The sequence below is a fragment of the Lissotriton vulgaris genome, chromosome 5 (genome assembly GCF_964263255.1).
Source record: "Lissotriton vulgaris chromosome 5, aLisVul1.2, whole genome shotgun sequence".
Classification (NCBI taxonomy): Eukaryota; Metazoa; Chordata; class Amphibia; order Caudata; family Salamandridae; genus Lissotriton; species Lissotriton vulgaris.
Window position 1 is genome coordinate 280667403 of NC_141693.1, and position 22181 is coordinate 280689583.

At 47.6% G+C, this 22181-nt stretch overlaps 1 protein-coding gene across 1 annotated transcript in view; it reads right to left on the reverse strand.

Annotated features, from left to right (window-relative positions):
• Positions 1–22181, reverse strand: part of NOC2L (NOC2 like nucleolar associated transcriptional repressor) — a 418727-nt gene that overhangs the window by 172045 nt on the left and 224501 nt on the right. Inside the window, exons 13-14 of the mRNA XM_086921428.1 lie at positions 13420–13533; positions 11004–11105 (exon numbers count right to left, since the gene is read on the reverse strand). Of these exons, the coding sequence (XP_086777554.1) occupies positions 11004–11105; positions 13420–13533 (216 nt within the window). The remainder of the gene's footprint in view (positions 1–11003; positions 11106–13419; positions 13534–22181) is intronic.

Here is a 22181-nt window from a genome sequence, read left to right on the forward strand (position 1 = left end):
TGTGATTCCAGGTCACTTCTGGGTAGACTATATAAACCATTTACCATGGCTGCCTTTTAAATGAGTACATTCCTATGGATTGCTCCTCTGCCAGACAAACCCAAACAAGAAGTGGGGCACATGCTGACTGGAGGCTGGGTGGGAAATCAAGAAGCATAGCTATATCACATTCATTCCACGCAACACAAATGCAGCTTCAAGATCGCAGTGAAACAACAAGTACATTCCACTACTGATCTCACATTAGAGACAAATACTCCTTAAATAGGCTAAAATCAACATACACCTTTCTGACCGACAAAATAAACAAATGTACAGTACATGCGCTGTACCCCCTTAGTCCTCTCTTGCCATTTCGCACAGGAGCAGAGACCTCTCTGGTCAATCCTAACACCAAAACTCTGCACAGAGGCAACACTGCAATTCAACACTCCTTCAACAAGTCGTGTGCTGTCCATCAGCTAACGCTGCTCATCAGGGGTACGAGTCCTGGCTATATTAAACCACAAAATAATAAACAGTGCAGACCCTGGTCCTGACGTGCGTGGGGGGACATCCACGGATCTCGAGGGACTGCTGATGGTGGCACCTCACAGCAGGATAGGATACTCTGCTTGTGCAAGGGAACAATTTTGTGAGGCCCAACCTCAGTCCTGGAATCAGAGAGTCCCTGAGAATCTGCAGTTGGGAGCAGGGCAGAACCGTGTCAGATGGCTGAAATATATATGGTGCGTGATCTGTTAGCATGCAGAGACGTTGATCAGGGCCCAGGAATCATACTATTGCAAAGGCATGAGACCCAATCGTGTTGACAATTTGAGGTCAGGTGACAATGGGCTCAGTTTAAAGAGTCCGTGAGGTAGGACGTGCGCTACAATGGAATGCATAATTGCTGCTGGAAACAGGGCTGCCAACGTGACCAGGCAAGTGGACTTTTGTTGTCAAAATGAATGGGTGGAAGGGATTGACGGTCTGAGTTGGCAGAAAGGATTGGTAAAATTCAAGTTCTCCTTCTTCGATGGTTTGTGCAGGGTTGAGTGGTCTACTGTGGAGCAGGCCTGTGAAGGTTCTGTGACTTTGTGGCAAAATACATCAAGCTTGCAGAAATATTTCTTCAATTACAGCTCGTTCGGATGCAATGAGGCCTGCCCCTTCCAGGATGTTTTTGGGTATCTGGAACACTCCAGGCATTCGAGTGGAGCGAGCAGTGTATGCCAGGCCCCGGTTTTACGCTACAGCTCAGAATAGGTTTTCTCTTGCGGTCCATATTGTAACGAAAGTCCCTGCCTCAAAAAGCAATAGAGTGGGGGGATTGGCACTGACAGGAACGAGGGTACCTGAAATAACCACTGTACTCAAGTTAGGTGCGAGCCTACAGATGGATGACTAACAATGGAGGGTCAAACAGGCAGTTGGGTGCTTCGTCCAGATGTTCATGGCTGTTTTTGTTGACTACCTCTTGCATTGCTGTGCACCCACTGCAATGTCGGATGAGAATATGTGTCCACAGTATACACTCAATTGTTATTGCTTTTTTCTTTCTTATGAAAACAATAGAAAATACACAATGGTTGGATGTAGGGCCATGTTGGTCATATTGCAACAGTAACAGAAGAGTGATTTCTGATCAGGTGAAATGCTCATTGCACACAGTCACTAGTTTTATTGGTTCAACATTTTATTCGACTAGTGCAAGCATGATGGGCCACCACTGTAAAGTATTGTGACAGGTACGGACGGGGTAGAGACTAAAGACACAGAGTGCCACATGAACCAGTTTTCACGTCGTCTAGACTAGGGTGCTTGAAGTATCCCCATATTAGTGCCACATGTCTGAGCTGGAACCTCAACAAATGCACCCCTTCAATCTTCCCCAGGGACTGGGGGCGTACCTACTGCATGCACCCCAGAGCCCTAGATTAGCTAGGGGATTATATTGTGGAACTGTTTGAGGTTTCCAGGTCAGCTGTTGGGATGCACTCAATGATTGATAGACATTGGTTGCTGTGCAATACGAGTTACATTAACTTCTGGCGTTTCCACAAAGGCTAGCCCTCTGGACTCCCAGAGACTTCAGGCGTTCCCCTTTGCTGTCTCCTTTCTCCGAGGATCACCCACATTCTTTCAATCAATCAATCAAGGAATTTGTATAGGGCGCTACTCACCCGGAGGGTCTCAAGGCGCTTGGGGAGGGGTGTCCGCTACTGCTCGAACAGCCAGGTCTTGAGTTGCTTCCTGAAGGCGAGGTTGTCTTGGGTAAGACGGAGGTGGATGGGGAGGGAATTCCAGGTCTTTGCTGCCAGGTAGGAGAAGGATCTTCCTCCCATGGTGGCTCTTCGAATGCGTGGAACGGCGGCGAGGGCATGGCTGGTTGATCGTAGTTGGCGGGTCGGAGTGTAGAAGGTCAGGCGGTTGTTGAGGTACCTTGGGCCTAGGTCGTGGAGGGCTTTGTGTGTGTGGGTGAGGAGGCGGAACGTGATTCTTTTGCTGACGGGGAGCCAGTGCAGGTCTTTCAGGTGTCCGGAGATGTGGCCGTGACGGGGGATGTCCAGGATGAGTCGTGCGGATGCGTTCTGGATGCGTTGGGAGTCTTTTCTGCAGTTTGGCTGTGGTTCCGGTGTAGAGGGTGTTTCCGTAATCCAGTCGGCTGGTGACGAGTGCCTGGGTGACCGTCTTCCTGGTTTCGGTGGGGATCCATCGGAAGATCCTACGGAGCATGCGTAGGATGTTGAAACAAGATGACGAGACGGCGTTGACTTGTCTGGTCATCGATAGGGAGGAGTCCAGAATGAAGCCCAGGTTGCGTGCGTGGTCCGTTGGTTTGGGTGCGCTGCCTAGGGCCGGGGGCCACCAGGAGTCGTCCCAGGCAGATGGTGATGATCCCGGGATGAGGACTTCGGTCTTGTCTGAGTTCAGTTTCAAGCGGCTGTTCTTCATCCATTCGGCTACTTCTTTCATCCCTTCGTGTAGGTTGGTTCTGGCGGTGGCGGGGGGTTGGTGAGGGAGAGGATCAGCTGGGTGTCGTCGGCGAAGGAGATGATGAGGCTGTGTTGGCGTGTGATGGCTGCGAGGGGGCTCATGTACACGTTGAAGAGGGTGGGGCTGAGTGAAGATCCTTGTGGTACGCCGCAGATGACTTCGGTGGCCTCGGATCTGAACGGGGGGAGGCGGACTCTCTGGGTTCTTCTGGCGAGGAACGAGATGATCCAATTCAGCGCCTTCTCTTGGATTCCGATGTTGTTGAGGTGTTGTACTAGGGTGCGGTGGCAGACAGTATCGAACGCTGCGGAGAGGTCCAAGAGGATGAGGGCCGCTGTTTCCCCGTTGTCGAGCAGGGTTCGGATGTCGTCAGTGGCTGTGATGAGGGCGGTCTTGGTGCTGTGATTGGCTCGGAAGCCAGACTGTGAGTGGTCGAGGGATCCGTTCGTCTCGAGGAAGGCGGAAAGCTGTCTGTTGATGGTCTTCTCAATGACTTTAGCAGGAAACGGGAGCAGCGAGATGGGGCAGTAGTTCTTGAGGTCGGTGGGGTCTGCTGATGGTTTCTTCAGGAGGGCGCTGAGTTCGGCATGCTTCCAGCTCTCCGGGAAGGTGGCGGTGTTGAAGGAGCAGTTGATGATGTCCCGGAGTTGGGGTGCGATGACTGAGTCGACCTTGTTGAAGACGTGGTGGGGGCATGGGTCGGTTGGCGATCCGGAGTGGATGGTGTTCATCGTGTGGATGGTGTCCTCGGTGTTGACCTCTACTTACCAAGACCCTCTGCCCCCTCAAGGTGTCCGTCCATCTGCCTTCCCTCTACCCAATGGTTTGGGAACACCAGGATTCCACAGCTGCTAAATCGTAGTCTGTGACTGCGCCTGCCACTCTGAAGCATCCACCAGGCACAAATTAAGCAGAGGCCTTGTTGGCCACGTGGCAGAAGATTATCAATTGATGCTAGAGTCAAGTTCTTGCCTCATCTGTTCTTTCCTCATGTGAAAAACCTGGTAGTATACCAACTGAACGATTTCACTCAATGTTCTGTTGTAAACGAATTGTTCACGGTCAGTTCTATGTAACCTTTCAATCAAAGGCTGTCTGCATCGCTCCCAGAAGACAGTCCTGCATCCAACAGTGCACAAAAAAAACGTTTCACACACATCCGGTGCGACACAGGCAATGCTTTAGCTCGCTATTCACATTGCTTCAAACAGTGCTTGCCAACATGAAATGCCACGAAACCCCTAAATGGACTACACGGATTATCTATAACTGGAGTAAACTAGTACTGCTGGACCTGGAACCTCGTGGGGAAACCACAGAGTACACAAATATAAAGCCCCTTAACTCATGTATGCTTTAGAAGCCCGAAGGAAAGGCTTCACACAGCTGCCAGATGCCATGCTGTGTCTAGGCTGGGCCCTAAGTGTCAAGACAGAAGATATGAAAAACACACTAGCATCTAGAGAAAACAAAGCCTTTACCGGGCTCACACTCTTTCACATTCAGATTGTTATTCTGTTGATAATCCCAATGGTTGAATCGAGTATTTGCATTATTTAATTAGGTTTAACCCTCTAGATAGACACAAATGCGGATTCACTTCATCTATCCTAGACAGGAAAAGAAGACAAACCGACTTCCAATATATCACCTGCGTGGAAAATAGATCAATAATATTGGTCTTGATATAGGCTCCTCTGAGCAGAACTACATAGATGCACACAAGCAATTTCTCACCGGATGCAACCATAGAAAAATGTAAGAAAATAATCATGTTACAGTGGCAGCAGATTTGGTTGACAGTTTTGCAACATTTTGGTCAAATTATGTGATATTTCACACAGAAATAAAAAATACAAATTTTGCTCAACCATGCTATAACTGATACATTTGTGGCATGGTAGTAAACTTTTTACAGTTATTGTAGAATATGTTAGGAATGAACATTTTGTATCTCTCAGTGTCAGCTGCCTGGGCTTTCAAAACATGGCAAGCCAACCTCAGTCGGCTGGAGCCAATGCAGAAACCACACCTTTGTAGGGCAGCACATGCATTTATTTCCAAGACTGTTTTATTAGGCCACAAAGACAAACACAAGGCAAAATTAAAACCAAGAATTGTTAAAGCCAGTAGGTATGACCTTTCTGACCTCTAGCTTTACCAAGAGGTTTTACCAACGCAAAAGACTGATTGTTTGCCTATGCTGTACAGCAACGGGAGGAAGAAAAATAAATAAAGAAACCATTCAATGACGTGTAGGCAAGCATGGGCGCCTATGCAGCATGATGCTAAGGCAACCCTGTGTTATGACTACGTAGCCACACACGACCACCACCACGTATGCGTGCATATAAAGTTTAACAAAGCCGTCATTTTGTTCATTATTATTTTTTCCGTTCCAAGATAGTGAATGCCACTTGTAATTGTAAATAAAAAAAATGCATTTCAAAGTTTGGGAAAGTGTTAAGCACAAACTGAGCAGCTCAGTAGCAAATGGCAGCTGCCAGGCATGCCAAAATGAATCCACACTGTGGGACCAGCAAAATGGACGGAAGGAGGAGCTTGAGGCTGGGTGGTGGGTGGCGGAAGCTGTTAGGGAAAAAAATAAGAAATGCAGTCTTCCTTTGATCCAATATGCTGGGTAGCATTAGAAGGTATAGGTTCCGCTTGATGGCCAGCATTAGGGTCTTGAGGAAAAAAACAAGCATCTTCCTCATCTTCCTCCAGCTGGACTCCATATGTTTCATCAGCCCTGTTGATAAGGTTGTTATATATGGAGTGGTCTGTCTGGTGGAGATGGCTTCAAAGGGAAGATGTCTACTACTTCTATGGGGAATTCGGCATCAAGATCGTGCCAGGACTCTTCATCGAACCATATTGCCTCTTTGGTCTCATCGAGTACATAGAACTCCTCTTGTTCCTCTTGATGGGAGCTCTGGTGTTGCAGAAGCCTCCAAGGGCAGACTGGTCTTCCTAGACTGTGACAGCTTGGGCAGGATCCGAAAATCTTTTAAGGAGGCGTCAAAGTCCTTATTTTATTTGCATGAGTGCTGTCATTTCGGCCTCAAGTCTTTTTCTCTTACGTCTCCAGCGTTGGCGAAGACCTCTCCTTTGGCGTCGACAGTTCTTCATCTTTGGGGCCTTGGTTTTTTTCTCTCGCTCCCTCTTGAGCAGATAGAATCATTGAGGGCTTCGACTGGGTTTTTCGTGCATGAGTATCCCTCACTCTAGACCCGTACAGCTCCTTTGTTTTTAACTGACCTTTGGTCGACGATTGTTTCGACAGTGAAGCTACCGTGTGGGACTGAGTGTTTAGGCTCAGGGCTTTTCGGTGAAAGCAAGCTGGGCTGAAGACGGCTGGAATGCCAGAAACCGGTCAACGGAAGCTTGTTTCCGGTCCAGGGAAGACATGGCTTGGCAGTTCGGGCTGGACTGTTCCCATGAGGCACAGGGTCAGACTGATTTGCATATAGCCATGTCTGAACTGGGGTGGCAGAGTGGGCTAAAGAACGGTGATGGATTAAACCCAGATCTTTTGACTGGGTGTGAGTGTTTGATTGATTCAGATGCTCCGTCCATCACCACCCCCTTTTGTACCGCTTTTGGCCGCCATAAGTGTGGCAGGGTATGCTCAGACGTGAGTCCCTTGCTCACTTTGCCACTGGATTCAAGCAAGCTGGGCTGAAGACGGCTGGAATGCCAGAAACCGGTCCTTGGAAGATTGTTTCCGGTCCAGGGAAGACATGGCTTGGCAGTTCGGGCTGGACTGTTCCGATGAGGCACAGGGTCAGACTGATTTGCATATGACCATGTCTGAACTGGGGTGGTAGAGTGGGCTAAAGAACGGTGATGGATTAAACCCAGATCTGTTGACTGGGTGTGAGTGTTTGATTGATTCAGATGCTCCGTCCATCACCACACCCTTTTGTACCACATTTGCATCATGGCATAGTCGAACAGAATACAGGAGGACTAAAGGCCAAGCAGCCTCAGTGCCCCTCTCACAGAGACCCAGGACAGAGGCTGAAATATCAGTATCAGATCAGATCAATCCAGGACATTACTGTGAAGGAGGAAAGACACAAAACTGCACCATATACAGAAAGGCTCCCATGAAAGGAGCCTATGCGAATGAGTCAGGTGTAACTTCACTTTCATGAACACCAGAGGGGCACTGTCGCAGCCTAATGGGAGCACAGCAAATTAAAAGTGATCTTTGCTTACCTTGAACCACAAGTAGGTACATGAAAGTAGATGTCCTGCAGGATCAAAAACACCATCCAGTCCTCCATTTCCATGGGGACAGAACCTGGGCCAACATGAACATCTAGAATTTGTACTCCTGCAAGAAGGTGTTGAGTGGACAGATCTAAAATAGGGTGAAGGCCTTCAGCAGGAGGGTATAGTGGGATTAACAGCCAGCTCCCATTTCAGGGGCTAGAACACTCTATAGTACATTTGGCTAAACAAGCTTGCACCTCTTAAACACAGACAGATGTGCCTCTGAAAGCAGCTCTGATGTGGGGCAGAAGATGTGGCGAGTCAGAAAGGAATGGCAGGGCATGGACTGAAGGAGCATTTGCTGGATGTCATATTTTGCCACTGTTAGTAAAGATTACTGATCTTGCCTCCCACTGGATAGTCCCATGTCACCAAGGGCAAAGTAAAGTGGTCTGGATGCTGCAGCTGTAGGAGAGGGGGGGGGCTGGGAAGTTCGCTGCCTCCAAAGGCCCTAACATTGTCTGCTTGTTCTCTGTCCCGAAAGTGCTGTGGTGTCTGTTGTAGGGAGGTGGACCTTGGCGCTGCTGGTAGGCCAGCTCTGTGGAGAAGCCCCGAAAGGGACACAACTGCTAAGGAAATGGTCCAGCAGAAGCTGAGAGGCCCAAGGAACGCGCTGTGGTCAAACTCTCTTTAAATTGTTCCAGGGCTGAATCAACCTTCTCTCCAACAGGTGAAAGCCATAGAAAAGCCTATACATAAACGAAGCCTGCGTGTCTCCAGAAAAGGCAGTAAATCTCATACATATGTGACACTGCAACACCACACTAGTTCCAACGGCTCTGCCCGAGCAATCAGTGGTGTCCAGTTTGGAACAAATGGCATACCTGGGCGCATCCTGATCATCCTGGATGATTTGAGTCCCAAATTCTTCCACGGCTGCCGGCAAGCTCTCGCTGACCATGTTCCAGGGAGCCTGGGACTAATGTCCCAGCAAACAGCTGGCACGAAAGACCTCAGGCCTAAGAGGTTTGGTGAAAGCCTGGCCAGGTTGTAGAACTTCAGTCAGAACATTAGTGTTGAATTTCCCAGAATGAAGTTGAAAGTCCAATGCCTCAGCTGCATGCCGGATCACCACCGCAAAGGAAGCACTCTCCTCAGTTGATGGAGAAGGGGTGAAACCAACCGAGTATCTGGGGAATTATCCAACCCACTGGCCGCCTGTAAATCCTTATAAAGGTTATCATCACAGTGTGGGAGTAAATCTCCCCCGCTCTTGTCAGAGTCGGAATAAAAAAGTTGTTTGAGCACTTGAGTTTAGCTCTGCAGTAAAGGCATTGTTCTGTATGAATTAGATAGTGCAGGGACTGGATGCATTGGAGCAGATTCAGGATGTGACCTCAGTCAAGGGCAAGGCAGGTATGGCTTAGAGTCAGGCAACTATTGGTACAGAGTCCTCCTCCGGCATGAGTGACATCGGGCCAGAGTCGATGTTGAAGGGGCCAGCGTGGATTTTAGTACCAGAGTGGAAGCAGGCATTGAAAATAGGCAGAACCCGAGATTCTGGGAGGCACAGAGGATAATTTTGCCAGCCCCGAGTGGTGGCCTCTGCGGATTGTTGGAGCTGGAAGAGTGCCAAAAACATGCAAAATGCCCTCCCTAAGGGTCTCAATGTGTTGTGACATTGTCGATGGCCCAGGAAAATCAGCTAGAAAATCGGCTCCTCGATTAGGGACCGGAAAAAAGACTAAGGCACCCTAGCAGAGATTGGCACGAGGCTAAATTCCACAACCTTCTTGTGCTTCTACTTTGACTTACCGGAAGACTTGAAACTCGACGAGGACAATGAGCAGACCAGTACTTTTTATGTCGAATGGACGCAGGCATTGCACACTTTCTTATAGTGATCTGTGATGTTCAGCTTTGCTTCACTTTCCAGGCTCCCACTAGATTCATCAGCATACACTTTGCATGACTTGGAGTGATGACTCCATAAGGCATACGCTGAGCGGGTCTGTCACAGATATTTGCATACAACAGTCCTAACAAGGTTTAAACCCTGTAGTTTTCTGATGGGACATGTTCCCTAGCACACTGTTTTTTCATACTAAAAAGGTAGATTAAAAGAAAGAATTGTCAGTCAAGAAAGAAGTGGAAGTGAAGACTTGATTTGGAAGGGACAGAAAGAAAGGAACAGATTTCGGCTTTCGGGTCCTTTGGCGTTGCCGAGGCTTTAGGGTCTTTCTTCCTCGACGTCGATCGGTCCCTTTCGGCGACGATCTTCGATGCTTTCTGCTGGTCAGCAGCCTTCGGCGCCAGGGACTCCTTCTCCGAGGATCCGCTGGGCCTGCTCGTGGTCGCGGACGGCAGATGTCGCTGCGTCGGCGCCTTCGGGCTCTTGGCCTCGTGCTTTCGAGACTCAGAGTCTCTAGTGTTCTTATGGGACGTCGAGTCTCCTACCTTATCAGGTGTCTTCTTGTAATCGGTCTCTACGACCGTGTAGCCGTCGTCTTCGGCGGCAGCGTTGTCCTCCTCCTCTGAGGACATCCCAAGCTCGTACAGCGATGGCGTCGGGGATTTTCCTCCGAGGGCGGCGTGTGCTACCCTCTGTCTCTTCCTCACACGGAGGGTCTTCTGGGCGAAGACGGCGCAGGCGTTGCAGTCCTCGCTTCTGTGTTCTACAGGTAGGCAGAGGTTGCAAACCGGGTGCTGGTCCTTCTGTGCGTACTTGTGTCTGCAGTTCGGGCAGAACTTGAACGGCGTGTTGTCCATCCTCGTGCGTTCAGGCCTCCCTGAGCGCGTGGACGTCGACGATCGTCGAAGTTCGAGGTTTTCACCTTCTTTCCTCTTCGTCAATGTCTTGTGAAGTCTTCTTTGGTCATCTTCTTCCAATATCTCCTCCAACTTCCACTCTTTTCAGTACTTTCTCCAAAAATGTCTGGAGCCCAACGGGAACGATCCAGACCCGACCGCGGAAAAAAAGAATCTGAAGATGGCGCCCAAGAGTGGGAGCTTCCGCAGGGAGCATGCCGAAGTCACTGGAAATGCACCCAAGGAGGTGTGACGCCGACGCCCACAAGGGCTACAAAAAAAAACCCAAAGAAAAGACTACGAATCCGGACCCAACCACAAGACCGCGGAATATGCACAGCATAGTGAATCCAGAAAGATTCACGCTGCAAAAGGAACAGATTTCGGCATGCGGTGGGGGCACTTTTATGCCGCGCCATTCATCACTTCTGGGGCAAAGCGAAGTCAACATGTAGCCACCCAGCACCACCTATCTGCACATGAGTCATGCTGTATAAATCTTCCAGATTCAGTCTGGCGTCTGCGAATATTCTAATGGTGATAAACCTGCCGTTGATAGTATCCATCAAAGCTAAAAATGCAAGTGTCACTAAACTAAATGGATTTTTTTTTCAAGCAGGTGAGTTTCCTCACTGCTGTTATCATTTACACTATGCAAGCAGGGGCGTATGTGCAGAACAAGGGAACTTTTTTCTTCATTTACTACCGGCTACCAGAGAGTAACTTTTTCAGTGAGCATGCAGCTACTTTTCTAGACATTCCCCTAGTTCTTAGGTGTGGTTTACCCAAATAAGATGATCGTGTGCCCAACCCTCCCGGCACCACACCTAAATGCCAGGCTGCCTTCTCAAATTAAGGGTTTAATGTTCATGCATAACATCGCATGAATAGCTGCCTACCCAATTCACGGAATGCCCAAACCCTCCCACCCCCATCATGTGTATGACTGGCACCCCAAAAATCGCCAGAGCCCAGGCCTTCTGCATCTCTCTTACCTGGATGACAGCAGGTAGGACGAGTTCTGGGAAGCCAACACTGTGTGCCTCGCTGTGCAAGTACTCCAGCGTTAGGTCATAAAGTTGCTCTATCAGGCCGTCCTGAGGAGTGAAGAGAGTAGGTGAAGTTAGCAAGATTCGCAGATCTGTGTGCCATCAAACACACAAAGTACTGAAATTATTGGGAAGATAAAACGATGTGCATTCTAACTACCATGTATGAGCAAAGCGATTCATAAGAGAACAGCAACCTCAGTGCCTATCGCACACCTAGGCTCACAGTTAAGGGCAGCACCCAATCAACTCATTCCCTGGCTCTCAGACACCCTGCCAATGTTATGACAAATCGGACACCCAAAAGAGTAAAAATGCACCGGCCCATCAGCCAATGTTTAGGTGACCACAAGTCATGCCACAGCTAAGTCCCCGGCTGGTGCCTGCTGAGCATCAGACAGAGCCTCCACTGGAGGCTCTGTCCCATGCCCCCATGAAAGCAAGCACCTTCCCCCAGAGACGAAGCTACAAATAGGCTCTCCCATGGGATCAGAGTCCCTAACAATCTACCCCAGTGGATGGGCACCAGGCCTGTTGCCCTCCCACCATCAGAAGCCGAGCTCTAAGAAGACTAGATTTGAGTCCCTGGACCCCAGTGTACACAACTGTTCCCAGTTAACGGCAGCGCATGGCTCGATACAGAACTCCCAGCTCGCTCTAGAGGAAGTATCTGGAGAAGCAAAACGTGCTTTGCACTAAAGACCTCTTCTTTATTAGTGGCTTGGACTTGGGAACAGTGGACTCTCCTCTACTGATAAAGATACAAAGGGGAGTACTTTAATTCTGCATCAGGACAGGCCCATGCCGATCCTCTTTCGCACAGCATGCTGCCAACGATGATGGTGTCCCAATCCTGTATCCAAACAACAGCCCAGACCATGTGAGGTTCATCAGTCGGTCAGCAAAACACAGACAAGGGCATCAGAATGGCTTCTTTCATAGCTACAAACCAGTTCCCAAACTACTGGTGGGGCTGGGGAGGGCTACTGTGCCCAAAGCCTGTCCAGGCCAACAAAAACACCAACACTGTCTTAATATTGACCAGCATCTGGCTCTCAACAGGGGGCTGGCTTTCATCTTCTAATCCTAGAGCTTCAGGTCAGTGGCACACTGTGGTTCAGAGGCCCACAACAGCCACTATATGCGAACTCGGCTAAGCAATACTCTGACTGGTATTGCCACCGCACTGCTCATACCGGTGTGGTGCTTGAACACTGGCTGCATCTGGATCACCAATGTCTTTCTGCTCACTGCAGGCCCTCAGCCAATACTGTTCTGGACACAGACTTTCACCGCTCCCTTCTACGCTGACTTGAAATCCTCCAAACAGCTAGATTTACTGCGCCACGTACAACAGAGGGTGTCAAGAGCACTCTGTGTCCTGGGTGGCAAGGATAATGAAACCCTCAGCACAGAGGGCTTCTGCCCTCTCCTGCGAAGCCTAGGCATGGAGGCGGTGCTCACTTACATGGGCACCAGTGGCATCAACACTACCACATGGAGGAACACCAGAACCTGCACCAGATCCACCACTATTGAGCCTTGGAGGTGCCAGCTGTCTCAGCTCCAAAGGGCCCCAGGATATCTAACCCTCCCTGCCCCACAGTCAGAGCAGGAAGAAAGAGTGCCTCTTCCAGAAGGGGATACACACAAACTTAGATTTAGCATTCAGTCGCAATCAGTGTGGCAGACTCCCTGTGCTTCAGTACTAACAAAGCTATGCTCTACATTCTCCAACAGGGTGAGTAAGACATCTTGTTTCCCCTGCACCACTCTGTCATTCACAAGGTCACCATATATGTCCCTTATCACCCTAACAACAAATGGACTTCTAACCCTCGGTTACCATCGCTAGCTAATTCTTGGTCTGATCATAAGGGCCATCCTAGTAGAAAAAATGGCTGTCTGCTTTTCTTTTTCCTTTGGGTTTTTTTTGTCATCAGATATCTAAATAGAAGAAACTAACATTCTGCATAAATATCTTCATAAGAGAGAAGTTTGTTTTAACTGATGTAACTGCGTAAATTGTTTGCAACTAAACACTAACAAAACCTATGTAACCGTTTGTTTGTAAACTGCTTGTATGCATTAACAGTTTTACTGCAAAGCACTCTGATACCTTCATGGGTCTTGTTCAAGCTACTTATAAAACTGCAAAGAAAAAATAAATAGCAGCAGTCCAATCAGCTACTGCGAGCACAGTACACACAGGCCTATTCAATCCAGCCTCTGGCATAAAAGGAGGTTTTCGAGAACGGGAGAAGTGCACAGATCGCTAATCAAACCGCAAACATTTGGTACCCCCCCCCCCCCACCCCCACACCCACACTCCCCCATGAAAAGTAGTAGAGCGCCGACTCACCTTGAATGCCTTCTCCTGCAAGTTAGCATTGGAGAGCTTCAGGATCACAGCAAAGTTAAAGGGTCGCACACTGATGCGGCCCGGCTTCTTGTTAAAGTCAACCTGTTGGAAAACCTGCAAAGGGGAACGAGACGGACAAGTCAGGACAAGTGTGATCATGTGGTAGCTGACCATAATACTCAATAAAAGGTAACCGGAGTCAAATATGAAATATCTGGATAGCAAGCTCTAGAACAGAAATGGGAGAGATCTGAACATCATCGAAAAGACAATAGGCAAGTAAACAAAATGTAATCAGGCTTTTTTTGGTTACAATTTCAGGAAGAAAATACCTTTTTCGAACTATCGCAAGATCACTAGGCTCAGATGATTTGTATAGTGATGATTGCATAGGTCTCATGGACAGAGAGATTAAGTAGATATATTTTCGACCAGTACTCTAAATTGCACTGAATATTCAACATCTTACCAGTTGGGACACAGCCTCCGGTTAGATCCCCATCATTGGCTCTTATCCCCCACACAGTGGTGGTGACATCCTTAGGATGCTATGAGGCTGTTCATGCGCACCAAAAGCAAGTCTGGCTGTATCCATCTGTGCACGGTAGACAAGCACTCTGCTCAAAACATGCTTCATTGATGCGCTATCTGCCTTGCATCCAACTAAACAGACAGGTTTGTCACCCGATTGTGCTTGGAGATTTCAACAAATGCGTGGAAAGTGATTTATCAAGAAATAGGATGATCATCTGCTCTTCTCCAATGAGAATGCCTTTTATTTTTTGTTTTTTAAAAAAACATAAATAAAAGGCATTGTTTTTTACAAAGGCAATAGCTTAAACTCACGTAAATGTGAGACCTATTGCATTGCAAATGCTTGTTTTTGCAGTGTTCATTTGAAATACACCATTTCATGTGTATCAGAAAAAAACGGTTTAAACTCTGCCATGAATTAAAATAGGAGTCTTCTGTGTTATGTTGCATCTTCTATCGATCATCCCTTCACCTCCCGAAGTCTACGATTGGCCATGACTAGCGCTAGCATGTCAACGAAGCTAAAACGCCCTGTCTAACTATTGCTAATCCAGTGCCCATAAAAAGTGGTTGAGGGAAGGGTTGGGGGCTATGGAACTGAAAGCAATCCCTAACTCCATATAACCTGGAGGATTTGGTGGATGAAAACAACACTAGGCCGCATGGGAGAAATCATGCCAACCAGAATAAACATCAAATCTTCAACTGACAAACCACAAAATATTCGTCCGAACCAGGATGCGGGCTGTTTGATCCCAGCTTTCATACTTCAATACATGGTGATCCTAAAAAAAACACATTTCACCTGCGAACAGTGGGGGTGCTTGAAAATAGGCTAAATGCTGTTACTAAGCGCTATATGAAAAGTGTGTGCATTTTCATCAGCCAGCATGGTTTCAGGCTGGGAGGGGCAATCGCGTCCATGTTTACCGGTATAGATCAGATCTCCCAGGGGGGTCTTTGCCGCTGACAGTGATTAAACACCTGGCGGAGGTAACACTCGGCAAGTCAGCGCAGAGTTCCCTCCCCGGTCTAATCCCCGTCCTCCCCCAAGCATCTTCACTAAATATAGAATCCTTTTGTGCGTATGAATCTCCGTGCCCCCCCTTGGCCCCCGGGCTCTACAAGAGGAGCTCTGACTGAAGCGCATATTCCGAGCACCTGTCAGGACACATTAGCATCGGTAAAGGACGACAGCGCCTCGGGACTCTCAAACTCGGCGGGGCAGGAGGAGCTGCGGCAGCCAGCAGAGTACATGTGTACCGGACGCCATCGGGAGGGGGCGCTCGATATACCTCTCTCCTAAGGAAAACGAGAACCCTGACAACCTCGACTGGTGTACTTTTAACTTACAGCCACAGGCCCTAGACCAATGGTCTTCAAACTTTTAATGCCATTCCCTTCCCCAATGGAGAATATTTTCGCAACTTCCACACCCAAAAAAACCCAAAAAGGCAAATATGTTCTCACAAATATCTTGTTGTAGATTAAATACTGGAAACAAGCTGCATGTATGGAGCTTGAGGGCACATCCTTAAAAAATTTAAAAAATCTGCTTTTTATTTGTACGTTTTAGCCTCTCACACTAAATATACAAATAGCGAGCAAGCTAAAAAATGTCCAGGGCGATTTGAGGGCATAAGTCAAAAGTAATATTTATGTTACCGTTTTCTTACAATAAATCACGCAAGAAATTGAAAAAATATTGCAAGCAAATAAGTTAAAGCGTGTAAGCAATTTTAGGGGCGTCAAAGAATTTTGGAAAAAAAATGATGCTCATTGTTACCTTTTACTTAGGCGAAAAAGAACAAATGATGGATGAATGCTGAATTAATCAAGCATTCACCCCCAGTCACAGATCATAGGAACAGACCAGCCTGAACTGCCAGGGAAGGTCATGTCTGGACCAGAAACAAGCATCCTGGGACCGGTTTCAGGGTAACAACCCTCATCAGCCAGGCTAACTTGAATCTGGTGGCATAGCAAGCATGGGACCCACGTCTGGGTATACCCTTCCCACTAAGGGTGACAAATGCAAAAAACACATGATGCACGGAATGCTAAATTAAGCAAACAATCACTCCCAGTCACAGATCTGGGTTAAATATATTGTTTTTTTGCACGTCACACCATTCCAGTTTAGACCCAGCTGTACGTAAATCAGTCTTGGTCCTGCCCCCATGGGAATAGTCCAGCCCGAACTGTCTTCCCTGGACCAGTAACAAGCATCCTGAGATCGGTTTCAGGGTAACACCCCTCATCAGCCAGGCTAGCTTGAATCTGGTGGCGTAAAGAACGATGATTGATTCAATCCAGATCTGTGACGGGGGTGAGTATCTGAAAAGTTTCAGCGCTTTGTCCATCATCTCCTTGTGTTTGCTTTGTTCAACCCAAGTTGGCAGGGTATGCCCGGGCGTGTGTCTCTTGCTCACTTTGCCACTGGATTAAAGATAGCCTGGCTGATCAGGGGTGTTACCCCGAAACCGGTCCCAGGATGCTTGTTTCCTGTCCAGGGAAGACCTGGCTTGACAGCTTGGGCTGGACTGTTTCCATGAGTAACAGAGTCAAGACTGTTTTACATATGGCTGGGTCTGAACTGGGGCAGTGAAGTGAGCTAAAGAATGATAATGGATTCAACGCAGACCTGTGACTGGGGGTGAGTATCTGATAGGTTTTAGCGCTCCGTCCATCATCTCCTTGTGTTTGCATTGGTTACCTTTTACTTAGCCGCATTATCATACCCCGTGGGTAAATGGCCTCATGTCATGTGTGACATATTCAGCTAGTTGTGGCTTTTCTGCCAAAAGTACTAGTTTGCATGCAAGTATTTTGACCGCATCTTTACAATGTCAAACATGAAACTACAAGTCCAAAATGCAATTCGTTATTGGTTGAAATGCCAGAACTGGCTAGAGGTGTTTCAAAAGAAGTGGTGCCAATTTCACGAAAAGTAAGGCCAATTGGCAGCTTAAAACATATTTAGAAATTCAAGCATGGCAGATCTGTTCAGTTATCTGTTTTAAAAGTGCATTTGAATACACAATTGCCGGCATGCTTTTGGATGACGGGTCATACTGAATGCGTCAATATTGTCATCCTTTGTCAGTAACCAGGGTGTGAAATTATTTACTTATTTCCGGCATGTTTGTCTTTGCTTCCAAGGGGTACAATAAACGCTTCTCTGGGCCTGACCACTATCCCATTCGGTAATCAATGTACACCTGTACTGCCCCCCCCCTGTCCCCCCAAAGGCCTGAAGACCTCTGCCCTAGATGCACACATTTTCTTCCACTCAAATCTCCAAGAAGCAACCTTCATTGCTGCACTCTCGGTGACAGTGCTTCTTACTGAAGGTCACAGCCTTTTCTGTAGCTCCCGCTGTGCAGTCTAGCCACTCACACTGCAGAAAACTGGATCCTTTCTCTTTGCCCCAACTCCAGAGTGAGTGGTAAAAATATAACTTGCTGAAAGTAAAATCATGGCTCCGACAATGGGGTTACCCATATTAGCGTCCCTCCTAATATCCTCTTTTGACAACAACGTCAGGTTACCATATGGTGACTCAGTTACTCCTAGGTAACAAGTTCTCCTCCATTATAAAGTATGTTCCGCCTCAGTGTACGAACCAGAAACTGGTTTGTAAACCAGTTTATAGAGAGGTAGTGCGTCCAGCATCATCCATGCAGTTGTGTATTATACGCAGCAGGCACCCTTCCAATGCATGGCTACAACCACACTAATATTCTCCAATTAAAAGAAACAAAAAGGACCAAGTGGGTGACTTAATTTAGGGAAGTCAAATATTTAAATAGCTCTGATCAAAATCAGTGACTTCGCTAAGCCAGATTTGCACAGACCATGACCAAAGTGATTACAAATCCTGCCCTAAGAAGTAACAGCTGCTTCAACCAGTTTTATGCTACACCATAACAAGGGGCCACTAAAATTTGCAATTCCACCGCCGTTTCTTTTTGCGGGTAATTATGAACTTGACAACCTTTCCCCATAATCTGCCAAATGCTGTACATTTTGCAGATATGCTATTCACCAAAGACTCTGCATAAGAAATTGGCAGACCGAGAGAGACACTCTGCAAAGGTTAACTGGTCCTATTTCCCCTGCCGAGGACAGATATTAAAGATGTGAGAATTTGGCCCAGATGTAGTCAATATCCCCGAATGACTGACTGGAGAAATGACAGCTGGAAGTAAAAACCCAATAAGAATGTTGTTGAAACGGGGCCGATGTTTTTTTTCTTTCCAATAAAAGCATTTTGTTTCTTTTGTCATGCAAATTTATGTTTACATAGCACTGTCTTCAAAGCAGGAGATATTTCTATAGGTCACTCCTAATCCCCAATATTTTGCATGTTACTACGACTTGTCATCCTGAATTTAAAACATCTCTTATCAGGTCACATAATCTTAAAGGAGTGTACAATACAGTTCTGCAGAGCTGCTCCTTCATAGAATGAAATACTTCGAGAGGCCCAGCACTGTGAACAGAGGGTAAGCCAAAAACTGGACTAGTTAAAAAAGAGACTTGCAAAATTAGAAGATCGGACTTTGGTAAGTGAATCTTTTTTATAAAAAGAGTGGCAACAGCCCTCGCACTGAAGTGCACTGCATTTTAGGCAGATGTGCACATCTGATAAGGAACGAGCATTCATCTAAACCAACTGACTTTGGCAATGGTTTTTAGCGGTGCTGTAAAGCATTCCCAATGCCGTGTGGTATGGCCAAAGAGCAGGAAAAGAAAAGCCTAAAACGCGACTGGCTGCATCCTTTTGTAGGCACACGGCGTAGGCCTTCAAAATGAAAAATGTCCTTTTATAATTTTATTTACTTATCTGAGTTGGATCAGTGAACAAAAAAAGCATATTTTTTTCTAAAGCAACATGGATTGCACGGATGAGAGAAACATAGGGGCAGAAACAACACAGAGGGCAGAGGGAAACGAAGACGAGCACATGGGCTAGAGCAACATGGAGCTGGAGTGGGAAGAAATAAACGGACAAGAAAACACTGGTGGAGAAGCGCACAAGGGAGAGCGCAACATGGAACAGAGAAAGCAACACGAGTGCAGCAAAGGGGGTGGAGAGTATTTACACAAGGGAGACGTGGAAAACATAGCTACCCTCATGGATTGCTTCAACAAAGAGAAAAAAAGTAGTGCCTGGAATATAAGAAGCAGGAGGCAAGTAATGAGGCCATCCTCCAGAGGTGGAATAAACACATGAAGAGGAAGAAAAACACATAAGCTTACAAATAAGTAAGCAGATGAGAGTAACAATAAAACTGACTAATGGCAAGCAATAGGTGGACTCTAACCCTAATCTACCTTCACAATAGGTCTTTCGCAAACCGACAGCTTACACTGTCTACGCAGGAGAGACCTAAAAATGTATAAAAGTGGAAGTGGGCTATAACCAGTACCGCATGATTTATGCAGTGGTGGGTGAAAGAAAAAAAATCAATGACAATTTAACAGACTCGGGGGTGAAGCGGTCTGATCCACAGCCCCTGTGTATTTGTTTGCATGTCCGTAGGTTATGATTTTTTTTTTAAACAACTGGGTTGAGAAAAATATAAAGTTGTTTCCAACCCAGACTTAAAGAGTGAAAACCCAGAATAAGACAGATACATTTCAATACAAGACAAAGTACGTGTAGGCTGGTTTTCTTGCTGAATGCAACACTGCAGATGTTCCACTCAAGATGTTACTCTCAGGCTATTACTCTCTAGATGAAGGTGGAAAGAACGGGGTTCATAAACTTGCGTTCCTGGCTTTCATGCGAGAATAACACTAATTGCAAATATTTTTCACTGTAGTTAATATGTTTACATTTTCCTCGTTAGAATTTTTTTTCTATATTTTTAGGGTTCATATTTTTGAATCACGGTGTTGAAATACAACAACCACTAGATGATAATACTACAGAACGGGGTACATAATTTCCCTTTAACAGAATATGCTGCAAATGTTGCCTTTCTTGCCACATCATTCGCTTTTCCTAGCTGCTTAATTTAGTGGACCACGAGTCATCCATTGTTATGTAGTTCCAGTGTTCTAGGCTTTTCTAGGGAAAATTCATTTGGAGCCATATTTAGTGCAACCAATTTATTGGGCTCTACTTATGAAACAGATAAAAAAGGTCAAGTCGCTTTTAAAAGGGCTACTCCTAAATTGTATCCAACAGTCTGCCTATCTTAAGGCAACAGTATCCATAATCCTCAACCACTACGGAGACTCTAGGAACGGGGGCAAAAATTACCAAAGGGGAAGAGAGAAAATAAAAACACAAGAGCAAGGGAAGAGGGACAGAAAATCGGGACACAAAAGGGGGAGGGGTTTGGGATGGGTGTGGGGGTGAGGGGAAAGAGGCAGAGTCTGCAGAGGGGCGAAGAGGGCAAGAGAAGATGTTCGAGAGTCAGAGAGAGACACATTGGTCAGGGGAAAGCAAAGAGTAGCGGAGGAAGAATCAGCGGGAAAGGAGTATGAGAGGCTAGAGGCACAGTGTAAAGGTGGCAGGAGGAGCACGAATGGTGGCGATGCCAGTGACATGCACAATTATAGCAGGGTAGGAAATGGCTCTTTGGTAAAGATAAAACTAAGAATCCGAGGGTCGCCCAGGCGTACAAAATGCACGACACTCAAGGTCGCCCCCATTTTAGGCTTCTAAGAGCTGAGCCCAAACACAAGAATTAAAAAAAGTTTCAAGGACAGGGTGGCTTTGGACCCTAATACCACATCCTCGACGTGAGAGGGGAAACTCTCACAGTATGAGGTTCAGTGAGGCGGACAGCGGGGGCTGCACTCACTGCAGCTCCTGGAAGCATCGAAAGGGATGCGTGGTGACATTCCATGTGTGCGAAGCAGCGCCGAGAGGCCCGGGGGTGTGAAGCTGAGGGGGAGAGGAGAGAGTTGGGGAAGATCTGAAAGTGTCGCTGGCTCGCACAGACTCATCGGATGTGGTTTCGCAGGGCCGCCTGCAGCAGCAAGTAACCGCAGCCTTCCTGCAGCAGGATCTGATTAGAGAGGGCTTTCGAAATATCCGTGTGTGCATAAATAAATCCGAAAACCGCACCAGCCGGCAGGACGGCCGGTCCCGGAGGGGATGGGGCAAGCGGGGCCCTTGTGTCCCCGGGGGCGCGAGGCCGAGGCCTGCGGGCTGCTTCCTCCTGCGCGCTCGCCGGCGCGTGGCTTCCTGAGGCGGCCGAGACCGCAGCCCGACCGCAGGGGGAGGAGGCGCGAGGCTAGGCCCGAGGCTGTCAGGTGGCGGGGGTGAGGGAGCGCTCCTGCCAGCAGGCGAGTTTGAACCTTGAGGTGGTCTGCCGCCGAGCGGGCAGGCTTTGGCCCACCCGGCACAGGCCGCACCGCGAGGGCCCAGGGACGGTGAACTGGGCAGCAGCAGACCACACGCGGCCGACTCAAGCTGCCTCTGTGTCCGTCACCGCAGCGGGCCTCAGGCGGGCGCGGCGGCCCTCGCCACAACCCCACCCCAGCTCTTCTGTAGCTTCACTAGCAAGGCAGAAGGAACCTGAAAGTGAACATCACACCTTTCAACTTCAGATCCCTGGAACAAAACCGTCGGGAAAAATATAGGCCTCTTAAAGTACTCATGGCTTTTCCAACCTAATGCAGCAACCACCTGCAAAAGAACCAGACCGATGCCGCCCCAAACGGACACAAATTACTGGGCGATATCCTGCTTAATTAGCTTTTATCTAAAGCGCTGCCCATTGATTCATACATGCAAACCAACCCTGATCAGGCGGGAGACCCCCGATTTTTGAAGCGGCCTCCCTCCTTAAATTGCTTATGCTTCAATACAAGTCAATGGAGAAAATACATTCCACACATTTTTTCAAAGTCTTCTAATGTCAGTTTTGAAATATCGGTATGCATGCATTATATTATCAATATAACAGATTGAAATGTGCATACATTTTATGAACCTCGCAAGGCAAAAAGCCTAGGTCGGCTAGTGTCAGCAAAGAACACAAATCTCACGGAGCAGTTTTTCCAGGTGTATGAAATAGACTCGTCATTTCTAATGGAGGCAAGAGGTGGAGCAGAAAGGAGTAGTTTATGTTGAGGGATAGGAGGTGAGGTGCTACAGTAAGATGGGCTACTAGAAGTGAAAAGAATGCCCCTCTCCTACTTTGCAGAAGTCTAATTCAGACAGAGGGATACGTTCAGGCCTGGGCAAAACTTTAAAAACACTG